This window comes from Canis aureus, chromosome 13 (genome assembly GCF_053574225.1).
Source record: "Canis aureus isolate CA01 chromosome 13, VMU_Caureus_v.1.0, whole genome shotgun sequence".
Classification (NCBI taxonomy): domain Eukaryota; kingdom Metazoa; phylum Chordata; class Mammalia; order Carnivora; family Canidae; genus Canis; species Canis aureus.
The window spans coordinates 30,976,634-30,994,484 of NC_135623.1; the positions used below are offsets into that span (position 1 = coordinate 30,976,634).

At 42.8% G+C, this 17,851-nt stretch overlaps 2 protein-coding genes across 16 annotated transcripts in view; one reads left to right on the top strand and one right to left on the bottom strand.

The window, feature by feature from the left end:
* Positions 1–341: 341 nt before the first annotated feature.
* Positions 342–9,223, bottom strand: CCDC59 (coiled-coil domain containing 59). 3 transcript variants are annotated; one of them, XM_077845662.1, is made up of 4 exons: positions 8,926–9,223; positions 6,494–6,790; positions 3,069–3,168; positions 342–817 (listed from the first exon to the last, which is right to left on the bottom strand). In XM_077845662.1, the coding sequence occupies exons 1-4, from the start codon at positions 9,077–9,079 to the stop codon at positions 736–738; spliced, it is 633 nt and encodes a 210-aa protein (XP_077701788.1). In that variant the 5' UTR covers positions 9,080–9,223; the 3' UTR covers positions 342–735. The 3 variants fall into 3 exon arrangements, with proteins under 3 accessions (XP_077701788.1, XP_077701789.1, XP_077701787.1); XM_077845663.1 differs by having other exon boundaries at positions 3,069–3,149; positions 6,478–6,790; XM_077845661.1 differs by having other exon boundaries at positions 6,478–6,790.
* Positions 9,183–17,851, top strand: part of METTL25 (methyltransferase like 25) — a 130,151-nt gene continuing 121,482 nt past the window's right edge. For 3 of the 13 annotated variants that reach the window (XR_013350592.1, XR_013350593.1, XM_077845660.1), the window contains exon 1: positions 9,183–9,527. Coding sequence is in view for 2 of the 13 variants with exons in the window: in XM_077845660.1 (XP_077701786.1) it covers positions 9,263–9,527 (265 nt within the window). In the remaining 11 variants the exon portion in view is untranslated. Of the gene's footprint in view, positions 9,528–10,148; positions 10,341–16,318; positions 16,565–16,927; positions 17,027–17,851 lie in introns of those variants that run through there. The other 10 variants (XR_013350602.1, XR_013350603.1, XR_013350595.1 and 7 more) reach the window with 9 other exon arrangements.

The window sequence follows — 17,851 nt, forward strand, 5'->3', positions numbered from 1 at the left end:
AGATGGAATTCTTACACCAAACTCTATAAAGACCATGTGATGGGACGTCTGGGTGGCTCAGCAGTTGAGCCTCTGCCTTTGGCTCAGGGTGTGATCCTGGTCCTGGGATCAAGTCCCACATCAGGCTACCTGTGAGGCGCCTGCTTCTCCCTCTGCCTGTGTCTCTCATGAATGGATAAATAAAATCTTAAAAAAAAAAGAAAAGAAAAGAAAAGAAAATATAAAGACCATATGGTAATATGCTAATGGTAGAAGATGGCTTCAGCACCCATGTAGCCTGCTCTTAGGGATTAATAAATTTAAACATTTCACTGAAATGATTCATTGAAAGTTGTGCTCCCTTATTTTCAAAACATTTTATTTCATCTGAATTTCACTTGATACAAAAATATTACATGCTTAAATATGTTCAAATAGAAAGTTCTTTGGACCACTGTCCTTCAAAGGCAAATCAATAAGAAACAAATTATACTATGTAGGGCACACATAGAAAATTTTCTTTCACAAGAATAAAAGTATTTGAACATTTTATACTTAGTATAGCTTTACAATCCATTTTATGTTAACAAATTTAGTTAACTGTTAGGAGGTACAGTACCTATACAAAAGAGCTCAATAGAGAGCAGATATTTTAACCCTTAAGAACATGTCTGATTTAATTATTCTCTTGTATTTTTTTAAGAAGATACTCCATTTGTAAATTCAGGTTTGGTTGGCCCTTTTTAGTCTTTTTGCTCAATATTTTGAATACTTCCATTTTCTTCTTTTTATAGAGCCTTTGAGCTTCTTCTCTCTCTCGTTTTCTCTTCTCGAATTCCTAAAATTATTAACATATGTAATTTCCATTAGTAACAGACAGCAGATATGTTTCAATAATTGTGTTGAAATAATTATCACACAAATGCTTTAGGATTGTCTTATATTTTGCAAAATGGGAGGAGTTGTCACTGAAGTAGTGTACCCTCTTTGTCTTTATACTATAATGCATCCTATAACCTAAAATAATGTAAAGTTATTAAATTTTTAATTCTTTGGATAAAACTAAAATTAGAGCAGAGAAAAGGAAGCATATTTAAGATTTCATCGTTTAATTAGATCTGCTAGAACTAGAAGAGACTTTAGAGATTACCTACTCCATATAATACAAAAACCTTCACTTCCAGAATAACTGGTATTCTTTTTAATTTGCTGTCTAACTGCTTTAATTCGGCAAACATTTACTGACTATACACTGGCCAAACACTGCTAGGCATTATGACTTTGATTAAGAATTATCATGTTCATTTGATTTGCTAAGATAAAGACTCAAATTCATTTAAGCATAAGAAAAATAATTCAAATTTATACATAAACCTGAAAAGTACTACTTGAAATGCAGAACATTCCTACAAAATTAAATATAAAAGTTAAATGAAAGTTCATAAATAATGCAATACATATACGGTTTCTCAATCTCCCTGGTAACATATACAGCTCCCAAATGACACAGCGTGTTTTGCATGGTAGCATAATCATCAAAGGGCTTTCACATCAGAGCATATTCCATTCTTATAAAACTTTCATGCTAGGCTATTATCATCATCTTACAGATGAGGAGCTGATGCTCAATGATACTGAAAGTGACTTGTCCCAAAACCCAAATACCTGGCAGAGCCAAGTCTTGTATCTAGATCTAGATCTTATGAATTCAGTCTGTATTAGCACTCGAACTTACGTTCTCCAATGGTATAATACTTCATTTATTTTAATAAGTATAAAAGAGCTGGAACTATTTGTGAATTTAGGTAGATATAGTCTAGTTTACCTCTACGGAGTTTCTCTAAACAAAGTAAAAAAAATTTAAATGGTCTTACCATTTACTATGGGTGCTTATGTGATTTCTTGTGGATTGGGTATTAGCTTTTATACTGACATTTGATATCTGTAAGTCCTAAAAAACTGTCAATTATAAAGAAAATTTTAAAGCATACTATATATGCTTTACTGTATGATGGCGCTTGCCTTATCTGACATACTATTTACAAGGGTGGCTAGAAAAGAGTATAATGTAACAAAACCTATGAAACAAATATCCAGTATTTCCATAGAGATTGTTTCTGCTTATGCTAATCCACCAGTCTCAGAATAATCATGAGAATTTAGTTGTTAAACTTCCAGATTTTTTAATTATATAAATTCTAAAGCTAAGATATAAAATAAATTATGTCAGTGCCATCTTTAAAGTAGTTTTTGATTGATGTGTTCTCTTTTAAGGTAATAAATATAGCTTCAATACAAAAAATAAAAACAAGTTAAATTTTATCGAAGCTGTAGATACTTTTATTATACTCACTTGAATAGGACTTATATTTTGGATTTCTGAATGATAATAAAAAGTGGTAATTTTTTGCTAAGTTAATCTAGGAAGCTGGGGATCCCTGGGTGGCTCAGTGGTTTAGCGCCTGCCTTCGGCCCAGGGCCTGATCTTGGAGTCCCAGGATCGAGTCCCACGTCGGGCTCCCTGCATGGAGCCTGCTTCTCCCTCTGCCTGTGTCTCTGCCTCTCTCTCTCTCTCTGTGTGTCTATCATGAATAAATAAATAAAATCTTTAAAGAAAAAAAAAAATCTAGGAAGCTTTTTAATAGGCATGATCAACTCTTTTTGAGAAAAGTATTTTTTAATGCCTCCTGGTTTTTACTTGCTTCGATGTAAAATTATGATAATCATCTATTCTTTTCCCAGATCAGTAGGTCTCAAATTTTATTATACATAAAAATTTCTTGAGGCACTTTTAAAAAGTGCAAGTCCTCAGACCATATACATACTCTTGAAAAACGCTGTTCCAGATGCTCATAACCTATGAGCAATGTCTTTAAAATCCTATTCTTGATCTGCTAGTATCTCTTCTCAAGGGTAATATAAATGATCAAGGAATTTGTTGGAATTCTCTAGCTCTGCTAAAACTACTCATTTATTCAGCAAGTACTTGTAGAGAACATATTATATGCACATACTAAGAAGCACAACTTTACATAATCTTCATTTAGAATAAATTAAAAAAAGAATCTACATATTTTGAAAGGTCTTACCTGTCTCTTAGCAGCACGCTCAGCTTGTACTTGCTCATATGCTTCCCGTGCTTTTTGATTTGACGTTTTCTTTTTATTTTTCTTTGAAACGGTAAAGGAACTTTTTAAGATAAAGATATGTAAGTCAAACAATTAAGTGACGTAACCGAAGTTATGATGCACTCACATCAAATATAATACTTCCACAGTAAAATCTCACTGATGCAAATTGATAGAGCAGGGGAGAGAGGCTGGCAGAAAGAGGTCATCAACCTTATTAGTAAAATGTCCATATAACACATCAAAGTGGAAAATGGGGACTCTTGAAGAAATATTTGAACCAAGGACAATACAGAAAGCTCTGAAAGATCCTTTTAAGATCCTGAAATGTTAACAGGAAACTAGCACAAGAATGACACAAATGATAGACTGAAAAGGCATTAAATTTAAGGACACTATAAAAGTTATGGGTGACACGAACTTTAATCCCAAAGTGCCCTGACCATCTCTACTTTATCTATTCAGTCACAAATGACCACACCTTGAAGGCAGCCCGCAGTTAGGACTGTTCCATCCTGTTGAAGTACTCACCTCTCTGGTGTCCCTCTCTAACCTAATTCAACTACTCAGGCTCAGATTCCATCCATTTCCTCAAACTATCTGATTCAGCAATTAATCTTCCTTTATCAGCTTCAACTTTTTACTACATCAACTGAGAACCACAATAAAACATATTTCAGCAGCTCCTTTCTTTTCTTTTCTTTTTAAGATTTTATTTATTTACTCATGAGAGACACAGAGAGAGAGAGAGAGAGAGAGAGAGGCAGAGACACAGGCATTGGGAGGAGCAGGTTCCATGCAGGGAGCCCGATGTGGGACTCGATCCCAGTCTCCAGGATCAGGCCCTGGGCTGAAGGCGGCGCTAAACCGCTGAGCCACCCGGGCTGCCCAGCAGCTCCTTTCTTTTTCTTTTTCTTTTTCTTTTTTTTTAAATTTTTATTTATTTATGATAGTCACACAGAGAGAGAGAGAGAGAGAGAGGCAGAGGGAGAAGCAGGCTCCATGCACCGGGAGCCCGACGTGGGATTCGATCCCGGGTCTCCAGGATCGCGCCCTGGGCCAAAGGCAGGCGCCAAACCGCTGCGCCACCCAGGGATCCCCCAGCAGCTCCTTTCTTAAACAAGTGCTTAAATTACTCATCACCAGACTCTCTGTACTCTTCTAACCAGGGACTAATCTTTTCCTTGTCCTTTCACAGTCAAGTACCTTGAAAGCATAGTGCGTAGGCTACAGTCATCACCTCACACTCTTTATTCACATTCACTCCTTAACTCTTTGCCATCTCACGTTTGCTCTCTCCAATAAAACAGTCCATGCCAAGATAGTGATGACCTTCTCGCCAAATACAATGATTGAATCAATGGATACTATTCAGTCTCACTTAACTGACCATTCACTACCTTTGCAAATATACTCCCTTAGTTCTAGTAACATTTTTCTCTCCTGATCATTTTTTCCTTCCTTGCTCCAGGCCTTTCCCCAAGTGTTTCTCTTCTCGGTCTCCATTCTTTTTTTTTTTTTTTTTTTTTTCGGTCTCCATTCTTCAGTCATATCCATGACCATGGATTCAGACACCAAATGGATGTACACTCAAAAAACTCAGAAAGGCTTATACATTAAAATCTTTCCAAAGTCACCAATGATTACTTAGGCCATAAATCCAAAGACTTGGTCTTAGTCGTGTTTTGTGTGGACTAAGTATTTGATAGATGACCAGCCTCTACTTTGCACAACTTTCCTCTGCTGACTTCACTCTCTGTATTCCCCTTTCTCCAATTACGACAGTCTTATTAACTTTTTCCTGCTTTGACCCCAAAATAAGTAAACTTTAAGAATATGATGGTCATGGGGCAGCCTGGGTAGCTCAGTGGTTTAGCGCCGCCTTCAGCCCAGGGCCTGATCCTGGAGACCTGGGATTGAGTCCCACGTCAGGCTTCCTGCATGGAGCCTGCTTCTCCCTCTGCCTGTGTCTCTGCCTTTCTGTCACTCTCTCTCTGTGTCTCTCGTGAATGAATGAATGAATGAATGAATAAATCCTTTAAGAAAATTAAAAAAAAAAAGAATATCATGGTCACTTATATATCATATCTTATGGTTTAACCCTCCTCACCTCAATTATTGCCAGGAATGACTGAAATCTACATTTCTAGATTTGTCAGAGCTTTACATCCATTATTAAATAATATGATGCACAAGCCGACCAAAAAAATTTGAATTTTTAGTGTCTTTGTCTCTATCTCCACCACACTTTCTCCTAGGGTATTATTTCCTATTACTTTTACCACAAATAGTTAACAACTTTAAAGAATAGTATTTTAGTGAACTAAAAAGTTACAGTCTCAAGTAACACCTGGATTCCCTGCTGGTTTAGGTTTCAACATACATTTTTAACCTGAGATGTGTGTAGAGAAAGCTTTGTAAGGTAGCTCTTAAAAAACCAAAGTGTTAAAAAGAAGACAAAACAAAACAAAACAAAATAAACAAACAAACAAAAAAAAACCCAAAGCGTTATACAGCTATGCCATTTGTTTTTTAATGGTCACCAAGTCTATGTCCTCTGGAAAAAGAATCAAGAATAGTAGTAACAGTTAACATCCATGTAGCACTTCCCAGGTACTATACACCTTTTATGGAAATGAACTCACTCTTCACAACATCATGAAATGGGTCAGAGACACCATAGAGACCATGTGAATAATCCATTCGAGAGTTCTAACAACATGACAGCTCTGGATTATGTACTTTCATTATTTCCATTTCAGAGGGCATCAGGCACCAATATGTTAAGTCCAGCTCCAGAGTCTGGTATTAACCACTACACTTTAATAGCTCTCAGGAGACAGTTGTTTATTTTAAACATGGATTAGTAACAGGAGCCAAACCTGGTCCCCAAAAGCTAAATATACTCAAAACACTAAAATCCAAAACCTAGATCTTTTAATTCCAATTTCATTACTTCTCCCATTAACCTATAAACTAGCTTAATGCATTTCAGCTAAAAAAGAAAGCTTTCCTGAAAATATTTTCACATAATCCACTCTGACTTCTATGATGCCTTAAAATAAGAAAGATTGCAATTCCTTAAACTGTCCTATAATCTCTTTGATAAAATACTACTTACATCTAAAATTAAGGATTTGAGGGGTGCCTACATGGCTCAGTCGGCTAAGCTTCTGACTCTTGGTTTCAGCTCACGTAATGATCGATCTCATGGTCCTGAGACTGAGCCCTACGTTGGGCTCTGCACTCAGCTGGGAGTCTGCCTGAGATTCTCTTCTCCTCCCTTTTGCTCTCACTTTCTCTAAAATCAATTAATCAATCTTTAATTATTTTTAAAAAACAAAGGACTTGAAAGAAAATTAATACATACTTTACTCTTATGCTACCTTGTTCTGCAGACTGAGGCTGCTCAAAACTACAATGTTCTTCTGACGAGGCTTTTTCGATGTCACATTGCTCCTGTGGCAAAGGTTGATCAGTTTGTTCTTCTGACAGAGGCTGTTCAACTTTTCTAACTTGCTTCCGGAGTCTTTCCTCTTCAGCTAAATAAAGGTGTTTCAGATGATCCGGGTATCGATCTGTGAACTGGGATTCCTGAGGGGTTTGACCCTTCTTTTCCCTCCATTGCAATTTCTTATAATGTTGCTGAATCTTCAGTTTTCTTCGGAATGCAAAGCCTTGCCCTGTTAAAGAGTATGAGCCATAAATTACTTTCTCAGAAAGGGAGTTGTATGAAAAATCTAACTGTTAATTTAAAATGGAAAACTTCTCACATTATCACATTCAGAAACTAGAATTACACGGATTTGCCTAAAAGGTCATTCTAAGAAAACGAGTTTCGCGGGGGTGGGGTGGGGGGTGGGGGGTGGTGAACAGTACGTTGGTCCTTTGCAAAAAGACTTGGTTAACATCAGTCATGCATGCTCGGCGGGAATCCCAAAGAACAGAAAACGACTCGCGCCGCAGGACTCCGACTTACCGTACCCAGAATCCAAACAAATTCTTTCTCTCAAACACTCATTCCAGATCTTCAACACTTAAGAAGAAAACCCACATCCGTTATTTGACCTTAGAGAAACACCGGCGGTAAGACTGACTTTCTAAAGTAATTCTGCACAAGAGTGAGAAGACAGTGTGCGATTTCTAGCAGCGATGAGAAAGCTGAACTTAAACTTAAGACTTACACATTTTAAATGGAATTTGAGGAAACTTGTTGACAGCAAGACAAATAAAAGCACAAACGAAAGCGAAATAAAGGAAGGTCAGTGAGAAGGCTGGAAAGCTCTGGGATATTTGTAATCAGCAAAGAACAGGGGCAGTGCGTTTCCAGCCATGCCTCTCTTGCTTTTTTAAAAAAAGATTTTATCTATTCATGAGAGAGAGAGAGAGACAGAGACAGAGAGAGGCACAGACACAGGCAGAGGGAGTAGCAGGCTCCATGCAGGGAGCCCGACGTGGGACTAGATCCCAAGACTCCAGGATCACGCCCTGAAGGTGGCGCTAAACCGCTGAATCACCCGGGGATCCCGCATATAAGCGTTTTTAAGTGTCCACAAGAAGGGTAAAATCGTATGTGTAAGCTGCTTCTCCTCTTTAGATAAATCTTTAGAGCTCCTCACTGTTCCTGACGGTTGGAAGGAACCGGCTTTTTCTAAAGAGGACAATCCCAGAGGACTCTCGGAGGAGGGCAGTTTTGCAACTTTGTTCCCAAAATATAGAGAGGCTTACTTGAAAGAGCGCTGGCCTTTGGTACAGAAAGCCTTGAATGAACATGTATACACATTTTATATACTTCTTTGAGATTTTGCTTTTATACCTTTTTTTTTTTAATTTTTATTTATTTATGATAGTCACACGGAGGGAGAGAGAGAGAGAGAGAGAGAGAGAGAGAGAGAGAGAGAGAGAGGCGCAGAGACACAGGCAGAGGGAGAAGCAGGCTCCATGCCAGGAGCCCGACGTGGGATTCGATCCCGGGTCTCCAGGATCGCGCCCCGGGCCAAAGGCAGGCGCCAAACCGCTGCGCCACCCAGGGATCCCCGCTTTTATACCTTTTTTTAAAAAAATAAGTTTATATGCTGGTGGATTTTTTTTTTAAAGGTAGTAGCGTAACTAGTTAATTTGGTTCCTTTGTTTTTTGTTTTTTTTTAAAGAGAACTCTTTGAGTGTGTGCGCCTACAGGCATGTGTGAGCAGAGGCGGGGGCAGACGGAGAGGGAGTCCCGCGTGGACGCGGCCGAACACAGAGCCCGACGTGACCTCTGCTCTCACGGCCCCTGAAATCACGACTGGGCTGAAATCAAGAGTCGGATGCTTAACTGACCGAGGTGCCCCTGGTTCTTTTTTTAAAAAATATTTTATTTATTTATTCATGACACACACACACACACACACACACACACACACAGAAGCAGAGACACGGGCAGAGGGAGAAGCAGGCTCCAGGCAGGGAGCCCGACGCGGGACTCGATCCGGGACCCCGGGTCACGCCGCCACCCCCCCCCCCCGCCCCCGGCTGCCCAGCCCGTCCTTCCGACCCTCCACCCTAACACTTGCAGGCAGGGACCCGCAGGCGCTGTGGGTGCGGCCGCACAGGGAAACCGCAGAGGAAGACGATTCTGATCGAGGAGGGGGGCAAGTCGGGGACGACGCTTGAAGACCCAGAGTTAGCAGCCCGGGCTCATCCTCCCGTTCGCAGCTCCGGGAGGCCCACGGCTCTAGGGGGTTCGCCATGGCTTCCTCTGCGCCAACCGAGGCCGGCTCTCGTTCCTGAATCCTCGGGTGCGGCGGGGAGCGAGCGGGCCGCGGGCCTGGGGACCTACCCTCGCGAACGCTCCCCTGAAACGCCTGCGGATGGTTCGACCGCCACGTCCTCTGCTTCGCATCCTTACTCCTGAACCCGGCCGAAGACGCTCTTGCGCTACGCGTCCCAAGACCGCCCGGCGGCCAGCCCGCGGCCGGCCCCACCGGCGCCATGGCGCACCACCCGCGTCGCCGGAACACGACGGACGCTGTTGAAATACGTCACGAGACGAAAGCAATCAACCCCCCACCCCGCGTCCAGATCGACGTTCCGCTGATCTGGTCTGTGTCACTTGCGACCGAGGCCTCGCCGTGCGGCCACGTTTGCGCCACCTACAGCCCGGGAGGGTGAGCGTCATGGCGGCTTCTTTCTCGCTCCCGGTGACCCAAGACTTGTTCGCGCTGCGTGCCAAGTTGCAGGAGCTGCTGCAGTTCCTGCGGGAAGCCTTGTCCATTTCCAACGCACACACGGTGGACTTTTATACGGAGTCCGTGTGGGAGCAGCTGATCGATTTACCCCCTGAGGCCGTGCTGGGGGTCCTGAGGAAGTCAGCGGCGGAGGCCGAGGCCGAGGCCCGGGTCTCAGAAGCGCGCCTCCTGTCGGAAGCCGAGAGTCCCTCAGGTAAGCGGCAGGTGGGCGGGGCGGGCAGGGAGCGGAGACTCGGGGCGGCCCACAGAAGCGTCTCCCTAGCGGAAGAAGAGCGGAAACAGGTGTGCGGCGGGGCGGGCGGAGGCGGCCGGACGCGGGCGGGGACGGCGGAAGTGCGGCGGAAGTGCGGTTGGGGGCACGGCGGGGTGGGCGCGGGACCTTCTTCCGGGTTCTCTCTCCGGTCCGTGGGTCCCCAGGTTCCGTAAAGAGAACCGGAAGTCGCGCGGAGATCCGAGCCGACCGACAGGGATTCCCTTACCGGAGGAAAACACGCGAAGCCGCGCTTCTGGGTTCCGCGCGGAAAGCGCGGGAGACGGGTGCGCGCGGAAGGCACTGCAGGATGGATTTCTACATGACGATAACGTCTATCTTGGATAAATAAAATTATTTTTAAAAATAAACAAATAAGGATAACGGCCAAGGGACAAAAAAGCAGGAACCGTTAGGCGTGATCGTGGGGGAGGCTGCGTCCTTTCCGGGGGGTCAGGAGCCAGGGGTCCGGGCGCCGCCGCGGCCGGGGGCACGCGGGCGGGCGGGGCGGGGCGGGCTGGGGGCGCCGCCAGCCGTCGGGAGCGCAGCGGGGGTTGGGGTGCGGCCCCTGAGGCCGCGGAGGGGCTTCATGTCACTTAGCTCCGAGGAGGTCGTCCACCGGGCGTTGGAGAGCGGCTGGGCGAGGAGGACTGCGGGGGCCGCGTCGTGCGGCTGCGGGGAACGGCGCGGGGGTCGCCGCGGGGCCTGGCGTCCGCGCCCCGGGGCTGTGGCCTCGAGCAGCTCAGGGCCCCGGAGGTGAGTTCGTTCTGAGGGAGCGGGCAGGGGGCACGTGCTGGCCTCTGGGCCCGGGCCGCAGGACGCAGGACGCAGGCCGCAGGAGGCGGGCCGGGGGTTCCCCGGGGCGCTGCGGGGCCCGGCACTGAGCGCTCCGCGGGACGCCGGGCAGCCCTCGCGTGCCCCGCTGCGTCCGTGGAGTGACCTCCTGACCGAGTCGCGGCGGCTCCCCCGAAGAGCAGAGCGAGGGGAGGGGAACCTGAAGCCCGGGGCTGCCCCGCGCCGGTGGCCGCCCGCGCTCCCGTCGTGGCCCCGCGGCTCGGAGCCTGCGCTTGGGGGGGCCCGGCCACCGAGAGGCGCCCCGGGGCCGCCGCGGCGAGTCCGCCAGGAGGCCTTGGGGAGCCGGTTACCGAGACCGGACGCCGTTCGCGCAGAGCCGCCGTCCACGCGGCCCGCACGCGTGCCTCGTTTTGTTTTTTTGTTTTTAATCGTTTCCCCTTTAAACACGTGAGGACCGCCGTGTTCGCCGCCGCCGACCCTCCGCGGGCGCCCCGACGCGGCCTCGGCGGCAGGACTGGCGAGCGGTGAGCGCGCGGGAGAGGGGCTGCTACTGCCTTTTGGGAAAACCTTACAACCGACTTTTTTTTTTCATTTATTTAACAGTGGAATCCTGACTGCACTGTTGTTCGCTTTTGAAAAGTTTCTGGCCCTGCAAACTTTCATACACACTATTCAGCCGCACAAATGCTCAGCTGTCTTTGGTATTAAAAAGAATGAATTTTCATAAGTCGTGCTTGTAAGGAATGTTAATTCTTGTTCACGAGAAGATTAAAGATCAACATTTTCTCTATCACTGTATGAGATCTGTTAGTGTCAAAGAAGAGCAGTTTTTGTTCTTTGACTACTCGCACCTCACTAAAGCTTACATCACGTGGTTGCTGTCTACAGTATAATTTAGCGGTTAAATTTTTAGACTTGTTCAGATGTGGTTCAAATTCCATTTTTTTATCACTTATTAGCTCTGTAACCGTGGGGAAATTTTGTTCATTCAGCAAACATTAACTAAGTGTCTGCTGTGCGGTGGCACTTTTCTAGGAGCTAGGGAAACAGCAGCAAATCAAACAGTAACCCCTGCCTTCATCTTGCATTCTAGAAGGAAGAGAGAGTTTTTTTGATACCGCAGAGAAAGACGAAGTGTAGAAAGGGAGGAATAGATACGGGAAGTGCAGGAGGAAAGTATGCTTGCAGCTTTAAATAGGCTGTTCCAGCAAAAAATTATGTAGGTAACTCTAGAAAAGAAACCTGGATAAGAAGAAAACTGAGTCCTGAAGCTCTCCGGAAGGGAAGCATCACAGGCAGTGCGAGAAGTACAAAGGGCCTGGGGTGGAAACATGCATGGTAATGTTTGGGGAGGATTGAGGAGACTTGAATGGATTTCCACCAGGGACTCACAATAAGTATTTTCTGCTGATTATGTATGAGGAGACAAAAAGAAACAATTCCCAGAGCTGCAGTGAGTTAATGGGCAGTGTGTGAAAGTACACTAGCAGATGTTTGACCTAATCATTTGGTGTTTTATGAGACCAAGTTGTTTCTGAAGATCTTCCTGTAGCTATTTTAGTAGATTTCATTCGCCAGGTAATGTTATGGCCTGGTCAGCCTCCCACAAATTTCTTCTCCACCATCCATCTAAAAAGAACTAGGAAAGAAAAAAAAAAAAAACAAACCTTAATTCTCTAAAATAAAAAGGAAAGATGTGGAAAATAATTATGTTTTATGGGTATAAATGACAGGTGTTATGGATTGCATTGGATTCCCCCCAAAAATTCGAGTGCCAGAATCCTAACCCTCCACTGCGACTGTATTTGGATGTAGGGCCTTTAAGGAGGCAATTAGGATTAAATGACATCAGTAGGGGTGGCACCCTAATCCAGCAGGAAAGGAAGAAACCTCGGGAGGGCGCACACAGGGAGAAACTATATGAGAACACGCTGAGAAGGCAGCCATCTGCAAGCCAAGGATAGAAGTTTCATCAGGAACCTCCATCCTCCAACTTCCAGAACTGTGAAAAAAGAAACTTCTGTGGTTTAAGCCACTCAGTCTGATACTTGGTTATAATAGCCAGAGCAGAGTACTGCAGTGGGCTTTGCACACAGGACTGCGGGGTTCAGATCCTGGCTCAACTTCTGGTTAGTTTTGTTAACTTGGACTTCAACTCTCTGTGCTTTGATTCCTTATCTGTAATAGGGATAATTATGATCCCATTTGATGGGGTACAAGGAAAGTAACATGAGTTGACACAATAATGCCTAACGGATAGCAGCACTTTAACCCATTCGTCTGTTTGGCTCATGTTTATTGACTACCTTCTGCCTACCAGGCTCTGTTCTAGGACCTACAGTTATGATACTGGATGCAACAAAATTCCGGCCACATAGAGTTTAAGTGAGAGTAGATCCGTAGTGACCGTATGTCTATGTGATACATATGTACATGTACATATATATTTATATACACATATCTATGTAAATAAGTGAGATCAAGTGGCAGTAAATACAGTGAGGAAAAAGCAAAGCAAGGAAGGGGATGTGAAGATGATGGACAGTGTAGTAGAGAGAAATGCTCTTTTAGATTGGGTAATCAGGGAAGTCTTCTCTCGCAAGACAAAATTAGAAACTTGGAGAAAGTGAGGGGAGCCAGTCGTGCAGCTAAGTGAGGGAAGAGTGTTTTAGGCCAAGTGAAGACCAGATATCCAAGCTGGAGTGTGCAATGTGTTGTTGGAAGCACAGGAGAATGGTCTAGGTGAGACTGGTAAGAGCTAAGGTTTGAGAGGTGGTTTGGGGCAACTTTATATAGGACTTTGCAGGCCATATGATGGCTTGGCCTTTACTCTGAGTGAAACGGAATGCTTTTCAAGGATTTGATGGCAGATGTGATACGTGATTTATGTTTTAAAGGGATGACTCTGGCTTCTGTGTGGAAAAGAGACTATCAGAAAGAGAGGGTGGAAGCAGGAAGGCAGGACATGAGGCCAATAAAACAACTTCAGGTAATGGCCACCTGAAGAGGTCAGATAGTTTCTCTAGCAGATAACAATGATAAACAGTGGCCAGATTATCAAAAAACAAAACAAAACCTACTGGAAGGTTCTGGAAGATGACCACAGGTAGGTGAGAAGAGTTTACTATAGAAGGTTTCTTCTGATTGGATAAGAACTGGGAGTTAAGAGCTTTCTTGCTTTCTTTTGTGCTCCAAGACCCCCTAGATCTGGTGGCGGAGAGCTGCATCCTTACTAGATCCAGGTGGTAATGACAAAGGTCAGAGATAAAGCCGATGGACATTTAAGGGGTATATTTTGGAAGCAGAACAGCCACAGAAAGGGCTGAGATCTAAAATAGAAGCTCTAAAAATAAATGAATGAAATGAAGTAAAATAAAATAAATCTCTACCCTGGATGACTTCTAAGTTTAGAGGTCACATGCATGGTCACATGCAGAGTCCAGCAAAATTGCTGGCAAAACCAGGGGATAGTGAACCTCTGAGAGAGAATTTCTGGGGAGATTTACAAATTTACTGCACCTTTGACAGAGCATGTTCCCCAGGGTGCACACAGCTTGGGTGGCAAACATCAAGAGCCTGACTGAATTCATGTATTTAGGGAAAGAATTCAGGGCTAGTATAGCAAATGGAAATTTAGGCTGGGGAATCCTGGAAACAAAGATAACCACAGAGTGGGTGAGCCCTGCAATCTGACTATAAAATGTACCCAAATTTGTGGGACTGCTGAACTGCACAGGTTCACGGATGCCCTCAGGGGCAGGCTAGTAAATTAGTAATTGAGCAGAGACATCAGTGCTTCACCCTGATGGGGGACAGATGTCACAGTTGAGTCCAGACTAATTAATTTCAACTACAACAAAACCCTTAGGTGTAAACAAAATGGAATCCTCTACAACAAATTATCCGCAATTCTGCTTTTTTAACTGAAAACTACTAGATGTGCAAAAAAAAAAAAAACAAAAAACAAAAAAACCAGGAAAGTGTGAGTCATACTTAGGAAACTGATTCCAAGTGAGCCCTGATGTTGGATTTAAGTAACTGTGTTCACAGAATTAAAGAATTGTGTGACCTACGGTGGGGAGAATGAGTTAATAGGAGCCGATCCTATTGGGCTCAGATGTTGGATTTCAGCAGCTGTTATAAATATATTCAAAGAACTAGATGAAAATATACTCAATAATCTCCAAGAATTAAAGGAAAAGATAGCATTAATGAATAATTAATTATATGACTTATCTCATAATTCTCTTAACTGGAAAAGTACATGCATATTGACACAATTATATCAAGGTTTTATATTATCTGTTGCTGCCTAACAATCTCACACAGTTCCTATGGGCCAGGAATTCCAGGAGCAGATTAACTGAGTGGGTCTCGTTTGGGGTTTCATGTGACCACAGTCAAGATGTTGGCTGGGCTGCAATTGCTAAAGGCTTGTTTGAAGCTGGTGGATTTGCCTTCATGATGTCTCACTCACGGGTGGCTAGTTACCCGTTGGCACGAGGCCTCAGTTCTTGCCACGTGCGTGGAAACTTTTGTGTTTGCACAATGGCCTTGTTTTTGTCTGTACTCAGACATGATTATGAAGTAGTTGTGGTCACGGACCTTGTCTGATATTGGTGTACTGTGCCACTTTTATATTCCGTAGGAAGACTGACCTGCATGTCCGTGCCAGGACAGTTATGAGCGGACATCTGTCTGTCACAACTGACTTTTTTTTTCTTTTCTAGAAGTAAAATTTTACCTATTTCGCAGAGTTGTAGTCAAGATTAAAGATGATGTACTATCTCACTAATGGTAGCACTGAGTGTAATAAACTGGCTAGTAAATGTCGTGGTGATGATATCTGTAGTGATGATGCGGTAATTAGTCTTTCCTTGAAAGAAATAAATTGTCAGGAACTTCTGAAAATGTGTATGCCCTCTGTAACAACCTGTGTTCTCTACCAAATTAACAAATGTCATACTGTTGTCATTGTCCAATGGCTTGTCTGTAGTTGCAACTACATCATTAACCATATACAAACCAAAGTACAGTATTTGCTTTTTTCATTGTATTCTCAGAACCTTGTACATTTTCTGGCATACGGAGGAGTAAAGTAAATGATTCTTAGAGAACAAATGAAGTGAAGCATAATGAGTGTCGCTGAAGGTACCCCTTAAAATGTGCTACTGAACTAGACAGCTAGTATTTCTGGTGTGGTTTCTGTCTATACTGTGTTTATTATTTTTATGTATATGTGATTTGGTCCAATTATTTTAATTTGAGGAGGCAGAAACCAGTAATTATTTTTTTCCCCTATGTGAAAAGGGTGTACTTCTTTTAGTACATTGCAAATTACAATAAGATACCCTGAGAATTTGAAGATAAAATCGAGACAGGCATCACTTCAGGTTAAAATTCCTGAGAGTCATTACATATGTGAGATTAACCATCTACAGGAAAACACTACCAGAAATAGTTTCTAAATGCTTTGCTGATATAGGACAAAAGGTCTCCTGTATCTCATCTCAGAGGTAAGATTTTGTTATACCCCCTTCAAGGGAACAAGGCTGTGTCCTTAGGAAGTAATAATTATGTATATAAATCTGTAACATTCTCAAATGAATCATCTCTTGGTCTTCAGAAATTTATTCGTTTTCATAAAGTCTAGAAAATTCTTCCAAAAAAACAAGCGGGAAATGATATTCCGAGTTAGGGTAGCCAAAATGTTTTATGAAGTAGAAATAGATCTAGACTACAGAGACAACCAGTTATCCAGTTTGATTAAAATTTTAAGAATATCTGTCTTAAAAAAAAAAAAAGAATATCTGTTTTTAAATGTAATTTTAAAATTAGGAGACTGTCCTAGCAAATGAATAGTATGGGTTATTATTATAAGTATATTTCTCAATGCATATTAATAAATTTGTATTTCAATTTCTTATAACTTCGTTTAGAACCTGTTGTGGAAAACCTCCTCAGCTCTCAGAAAATCCAGTTTCTATACCTGCAAAGCTGTCCTTGGTGACTGCCAAAGCCCAGGGCTGCTCTAAGACCCTGCGTGAGCCTCCAGGGCCTCTCTTGACTCTCTTCTTCCAGCTTCTTGAGGCCATATGCTACTTCTCCTGTTTCTTATTAATGTCACTCAGATGATCCTTACCAGGATTGGCTGCTGAGTAAATGTTTAGAATTGATTCCTTTTGGTGAGCATCTGTGTAATTAATTTACTATCACTTTAATTGAACAATGCAGAAAATGTATGCCTGTGATAGATTATTGTTTTGTTGAGCTTTCTCTTAAATTATTTTTATTGCATCTTAATAGATTACATTTCTTCTTGGCCATCCTAAGTAATTTCTATTGGTGGTGGTGATGGTGGTGATTGTGGTGTATTGACATTATGCTAACATTTAATTCAAAACACATGAAACCAGAAAATGTGTTTGAAATATAAAATGAAAACAACAGAGAAATAATTAGCGTCGTCTGTTTTACTCTGTTGTATTCAACTTTTATTCATTCACTTTCCTTGTGTATTTTCCTGAACTCTATTTTCCCTTTTTCAGTTTTTCTGGATCTTTTTAGGAGACTTCAAGTGTGGAAATGATATGACACCATAAGATAGTGGCAAATGTCAGCTCTGTTCCCGGGTTGCTACTGTAATTGTAAGTAAGGGAGAGTAACAAAGCAGCAAATCTGGGAGCCCAGAATAATTTGTTATCATACTTTGTTTATTTGATGTATGGAAAGTCCTTTCAGATTGTTCCTTTTAGGTGAGACCATTTAGAACTTGAATTTATGTTCTGGTTTTTAATGTATTCTCCCCAAGTTTTGATTCCCCACTCCTCTATCTTTCCATTATTAAGATGCTCAGTAAAACAAAGTTCATGAAGATCCCGCTCATCTCTGGCATTTTCCCCCCTCATTCTACTTAAATTATGCTTATCTTTAGCCAGTCAGAATAAATTTGAGTGCCATCTGTGTGTTTAGATATTCATTTTATGTTGTTGTTTATTTAAATTTTGTCAAATCATTAACTTTTCACCGGAAGCTTGCAGTTACGGTGACCTATCTTTATGGCTTACCATGATTTGGATTCTTTTCCCGGTTTACAAAACCACCCTGCTTGCCTGCATGGCTTCATAACCGCCAGTCTGCATTTGTTTTTGTTTTTTGACCTCATCACCTCAGTGGTTACTCTTCTTCCTGTTACTCAGGCTCATAATCTGCCGACTCTTCTTCCTCAATTTTTCTTGCATCTGCTCATTCCCATTCCCATAGCAAATAGTTCAGTTCCCTCCTTTTTAAATCTTGCAGCAGAATTTTAGCAATAACTTTGAGCTGTTTTTCTTGCCTTCAGACTCTGTATTTCAGTTACTTTGCCATTCAGTTATCTTCCTGGTCCTGTCATTCCTCTGCTCAAAAGCCATCAATAGGTCTGCATTTCCTACAAAATAAAGTCCATCACCTTCTGGCCTTATCCATTCTTT